Source organism: Polypterus senegalus, chromosome 2 (assembly GCF_016835505.1).
Source record: "Polypterus senegalus isolate Bchr_013 chromosome 2, ASM1683550v1, whole genome shotgun sequence".
Classification (NCBI taxonomy): Eukaryota; Metazoa; Chordata; class Cladistia; order Polypteriformes; family Polypteridae; genus Polypterus; species Polypterus senegalus.
This window is the reverse complement of record NC_053155.1, coordinates 91,038,389-91,044,388: the sequence shown is the minus strand read 5'-3', so window position 1 is coordinate 91,044,388 and position 6,000 is coordinate 91,038,389. Positions and strand designations below refer to the sequence as shown.

General features: G+C 35.2%; 1 protein-coding gene across 2 annotated transcripts in view; it reads right to left on the bottom strand.

Annotated features, from left to right (window-relative positions):
• Positions 1 to 235: 235 nt before the first annotated feature.
• The window catches only part of LOC120524230 (SCAN domain-containing protein 3-like), a 47,917-nt gene continuing 42,152 nt past the window's right edge, over positions 236 to 6,000 (bottom strand). For both annotated transcript variants that reach the window (XR_005632783.1, XM_039746090.1), the window contains one exon: positions 236 to 384. Coding sequence is in view for 1 of the 2 variants with exons in the window: in XM_039746090.1 (XP_039602024.1) it covers positions 324 to 384 (61 nt within the window). In the remaining variant the exon portion in view is untranslated. The remainder of the gene's footprint in view (positions 385 to 6,000) is intronic.

Genomic DNA, 6,000 nt, shown 5'->3' with positions numbered 1-6,000 from the left:
AGAACATAGTAACAGTTCCCCTTCTTGTCCTGGGATGGGGATGCTTACCTTGTAAGAGAAATGAAGGTATTGCCTAATTGTGTGTGTTTTTGTATATTGTGAAAGAAATACAACAAGCAAAGAAAAAAGGTTTGGGTTTACACCTCATATATTAACAATAGTTTCTTAAAATAAGCGATAAATAGAGAGAGTAGTCTCAAACAACTAAGTCCTGGACGAGACTGACTGGGGAAAAGGAATGAGCTGGCTTTTAAAGACAGCGAGCAGGAAGAGGAGTGTCCAGATGACTATAGGCAGAAGTGAGGTCAGAAGCAGGACGGGGGTTAGAACGGGAAGTAGAATCTGTTTGGGTGTTGGGTTCGAGTAAGCTTTCCTTCTGATGATCTAAAGTGGAGAAAGAAAAGATGTTAGTGCACTATGTCAACCTCCAACCCAGCATTTTACACATAGTCAAGCCCACTGACTGCCTCCCATTGTGCACGTGTGTGACAATATGAAACTATTATGTTTGATAAAGATTAAGATTTTTGAGCTGTTTCCATTATATAACAACAACAAAAAAAAGAAAATATCAGTTGAGATATTTTACATGACATAATCTTATTCTCTTTCACATTAAGTCTTAATTAACAATACTCAATTAAGTACTAAATTAAAAATATTTAAAAATTATACCATATAAAACTATACTCAATAAAAATGTAAAACCTAATATTGAAACAAATCACTATTTATTATGTACATGGAAATGAACATAGACATACAGAGAATGTTGGAAATACTAGTCTCACACTTCCTAGATCAGCCAACCCTCTAGTTTTCCCTGTAAGCAGAATTCCACAAAGATTTGACAATGGATTAAATATTGACAATTCAAGATATACAAAAAAAAAAAAGAAATTGTCAGTTAATAAATGCTGTGTACAAGGAAGGGGTGGCCTTTAATAACAACAATAGGCTATATGGAATGCGGTCATTAATAGCAATCCTAACAATGTATTTTGGTTGGTTAAACATATACTATTTAGACAACAGTTAGAGGCGGATGTGGATTTAATATAACCGTTCAGCATATGTTTATGTTAAATGTGCTTAATGTTCCTATACTTTAACACAAGGAATTGTATATTTTTTTTTAGTTTGCTTATTAAGGGGGCTACTCCATCATTTTTATTAAATATTGCTGTTCCTTGCTGTTTTGCTTGTTGTGAATTGGCTGGCTTCCTAGAAATTTGTCAGCAAAATAAAGTTAGCCAGCTACAGGCATGGTGCATAGCAGCAGTAAAAATGTAGAAATGAAAAGATGATAAGTATCTTTGAACTGGGTTTAGTAATAATATATCTTACAATGTCTTTTGGTAAGTACATATACAGTACTGCAGATATTACTTGATTTATAAAAAGAAACAAGTGTAATTTATTTAACCAAATGAAATGTAAATCATTACTATTTTTGTAATAATTCACATTTTGTGTGAATAAGTATGTACATCTACATCTAAATTACAGAACACATTTATTTAAAAATATTCTGTAAATATCTAGTATAAACCTGAACATGGTGGAACAACTGAAAAAATATTATATTTTTGGGGCCCGTGTATCTTATACTGTACATGTCAATCAGATGCCAGTAGTTTTTTCTGGGATGTTCACATATGAAAATTAAATCAAAGTCTGATAGAAGGTGCCATGAAGATTCAATGAAAGTAGTGCCATGAAGAAGAAGAACGTTTATAATCTGGTTGAAGAAACATTTCCATTTGTTAGCAAGCTGTTGTAGTATTGTGTCTTTAACTTCAAAAGTGATTAGAGCAATGTTTAGACATGTTTCATTAATAGTGACATGGCCTATAGAAATAAAGTGAATATTATGACATATACCACTGTAACATGAAATAAATGCAAAATATACATAATATTTTATAAATCATACTGAATGGAAAATATTAAACAATTCAATTAAACATTGTATTGGTCAGAATCAAATAAAATATATGAAGAATTTCATAAACAGATCTCTTATCCCAGCAATAAAAGATGCAAGTTTAAGATCTGATGCATCTACCTTGCCTCACATTTTAACACTTTCTGAAAATGCTGACATAGTAAAATCTTCTCAGTCATAGAATGTTCCTAAACCTGGTTGAATGACTGGACAATATTTTTAAAAATATATTAAAATAATCTTTAATGATGATTCCTCAAAGCTGCAAGAAATTTTGGAGAAATGGGACATCAGATAAGCATAACAAGATTTTTAGTCAAAACTAAGTAAATAAGGTACAAATGTTGTAGATCAATTTCTCTTTTGTACATTGATGTCAAGTGTTGGTAAAAGCAAAACTGCTTAGGAAAACACCTGCCTTCTTTCATTTCCCAATAACTGACAAGCTGCAGGGTGGCGCAGTGGTAGTAGGGAGACTGGGGTAAGCGTCCTAGGTCCTCCCTGCATGGAGTTTCCATGTTCACCCCATGTCTGTGTGAGTTTTCTCCCAAAAGTCCAAATGCATGCAGGTTAGATGGATTGGCATTACTAAATTGGCCATAGGTGTGGTTGAAGGTGTGCGTGTGTTCGCCCTGTGATTGGCATGCGGACTGTCCAGTGTTTATTTCTGTCTTGTGCCCTATGCTATCTGGGAAAGGCTCTAGCAATCACCTGCAGTCATGTTCTGGACTAAGCAGGTTAGAAAATCACTGACTCACTGGCAGGATTTATCATGTATAAACACTTTCTTCAGTATGTCATGATCTGGCTTTTGTTTTGAATATTTTGTAGTTGTTCCTTGGCCTTTAGAATATTCAATATATCATTTTGGAGAGTTTAGAGGCTAAGGAATTTAGTTTAATTTATTTTTAGTTTTGAATTGCTTAAACTAATCTAAACATAAATTAGTTTCTCATGTGGTGCCATTTTGTTTTTGTTAATGATGCTTCCATTTTATATTATTTGTTGTCTTTCTTACTAGCAGTTCATCTGGAAGTGTACAGTGCATAGGTCAGCATTGGGCACTTCCTACTTTATCAAAGTATGTGGAACAACTTTTATATTTTAGTGTATGGTTTGAATTCTACGTATATCTGTCTGTGTCTTACATTTTTTCTCAGTTTACAGGTAAATTCTTGTTTTTGACTCTCTCTTTTTCAAATTACTATGATTTTTGTCTCAGTTTCTTTGATTTGCTACTTGATTTTCACTCTCCCAGTTTTGACCTTAAATAGTTTATTTTATCATCACCAACTCCTGATTTCATCTCTCTCTCTCCATACTGCTTTTGCCTAGTACAGTCAGTAATACAGTCTGTGACATCTATTTATTATAGCTGCCATATAACTTTTAAAGCAAAAAAATACTATTGCTCCTAAATGCGGAAAAGATAGAACTGAGTGGGACTACTTATTCGCCGTTGTGTAGATCCCAAATGTAAAAGTATATGTAAAATTGTTGTATTCTTGCCTTAATTCACAAAAATAATAGAAAATGCAATATTGGGCTGTACGTTGTTGATCCATTTCTGTTTTTAGCTTTATGTTGTTCATTTAATTTTTTTAATATTTGTAGAAAAATGTGTAGTTCAGGGAAGTCAGTGAGGGTGATTAGAGCAAACTGATTCTTTGTACAAAGTTGTGATGCTGCATATATATATATATATATATATATATATATATATATATATATATATATATATATATATATATGTAACATAAACTCTTTACTTCTGTATTGACTACTTATGATTACAAAATAATCTACAGGTTCAAAGAATGATTCTCACACCAAAGGATTCCCATTACTGCAGAGACTGAATGTGATAATATGGGGGGCTAACCTGGAAAATGGTTATTAAATTTGTGATGATGTCATTGTTCAAGCTAAACTTAAGATACAGTTCTTTATTTTCCATGAATACCAAATGAAGTTCCTCTTCCATCATGTTACATGAATGTGCATCTTTAGTTGACACAGTTACTCATACCTGCCTAAACCAATTTAAGCTACGTTTTATTCCCTTTTTCAGCCATCACATAGCACCTTTCCAATAGGTTGATTAATTTCATTAACTGAAGTCATTCACACAATTGGTACAATACAATTTTTGTGGAATTTTCTACATTTTTTAATAGACCTCAGCTATGCCGCACAGTCACTTTTCTCACTTCTTTCCATTTTAATGCATTTGTAGTTTTGCTTGTATTGTAGCACTGTCATCATTCTCAGGAGGCATACAAATAACAATGGAATTGTACTATGAATTTGAACTTGATTTTTCTTTTGTTTTATCACTGTTTATATTTTTTATCACTTTGTTGGTAAACTCACCTCATCATTTTTGGCAACTATTTTGTTGCTTGTTACAAAGTCATAGGCATGTATTTTTACTATTGCTGAGCATGGTGGTCTGTCACATATCCTGCATCACCTACATTTGATGTCCTAACGCTCTGTGTATATTACATTGACATGGAAGGTGTCCTAGTTATGACCTAAAATTAAACTTTACAAATCAACTTGTTCTGTAGCACTAATTAGGGGATTTAGGACCTTTGCTTGTAACTTCTTGGTGTTCTAATCTTTTGACTGTTCCTGACCCTGCATAAGACTTTTCCCTCATGAATATTCCACCTCATTGTCCATATATGTTCTTCTCTTCCTTTTGACATGTTATACTTTTTACACATTCTTAATAAACTGGTGGGATCATTTGTGCAGATATAACTCCAGCTACATTTCTAGGTAGCAAATACTCAGAAAATTGGATTCTGTTAGGAATTATGCATTTCTCAGTATGTAACAGTATGGTTTACTAAAAAAAAGTGTTATATATTTTCTTCTCTGCATGTTGTCCTTTGTTGTACCATAATCAACAAATCTAACAAAGAGCAACAAAAATATTGATTTAGAAGTCTTTTACAACTTTTGTACTGTAATGTCGGTGTCAAGCACCACAAAGGATGCATTCTCTGCTTCTTAAATGGCTCTCTGAGGTGACTCACTATCCTTAAAACGACTACTCACCTTTTGCCACACTAGTAGGAAAAGTATGTGACTTTGCAGACTTGCCATTTATATAGCCATTCCTGTCACTGGTTATGTAATGCCAGCTCATACTTGGGTGAGTCATCCCTGGCTGATGTAACTTGTCAGTGCCATTACATAGCCTTCCCACTGAAGTCTCTGTCCCTAGCAACCGCTATCAACTCCTTGCAATAGCACACAATTGTTGAAATGGCAGTGTGGTTTTCTCTCTTGATTCAGCCATGCAGTTGGTGATGAGGGCACATCAGCAGGAGCCAAGAGTGCTGTGCTATAAAATGGCACAGCTGGGATGTTGAGTGCTGTGCTGACATGTGGTGTGTGTGGAGACGTAGATGTACTGGACTCTTGGCTGTCTTCTTTCATTGAACTGGAGCTGTACACTGTGTTCCAGTTCTGAATCTCAGTTTTGAGACTCTTCCCTCCACAGCCACTTCACAACACCTCTACTATCTGCCTTGTCCTTTGCCTATGCATTTTTACCACAGCCCTGCTTCTCACAGCTCACTTGAGGATAGTGGCAAAACAATCGGCCATGAGCCCAAAGCTCCATCTGCATCCATGCACCCATCATAATGGACCTTAGCAGAAGGATAAGCAGTGGTGGAATGGCAGAGGTGGTAGTCTCTCAGCTGTCTTGCTCCCTGTACTGCTGCTGCAAAGGGCACTCTAGATTACGAATTTGAGCCTAAAGACTATCCAGCAGCTCCTCTGAAGAGCCAGGAAAATCTGTTTTAGGTCTCCTAGGCATTCAACACTTGGCTAGGTCAGACTGTAGGTTTCCTAAAACTGCTTCTGACACTAATGTACCGTTGACACAGAGAACCGCAATGGATGGATTCTTTGCTGTTTACATGGCTTTTTCAGGTGGCTCTCTATCCTTAAAAGAACTGCTCACCCTTTGCCGCACTAGTTGGAAAAGCTTGCAAGTTTTCTGTGTTGTATTTTATATAGGTACCCCTGCC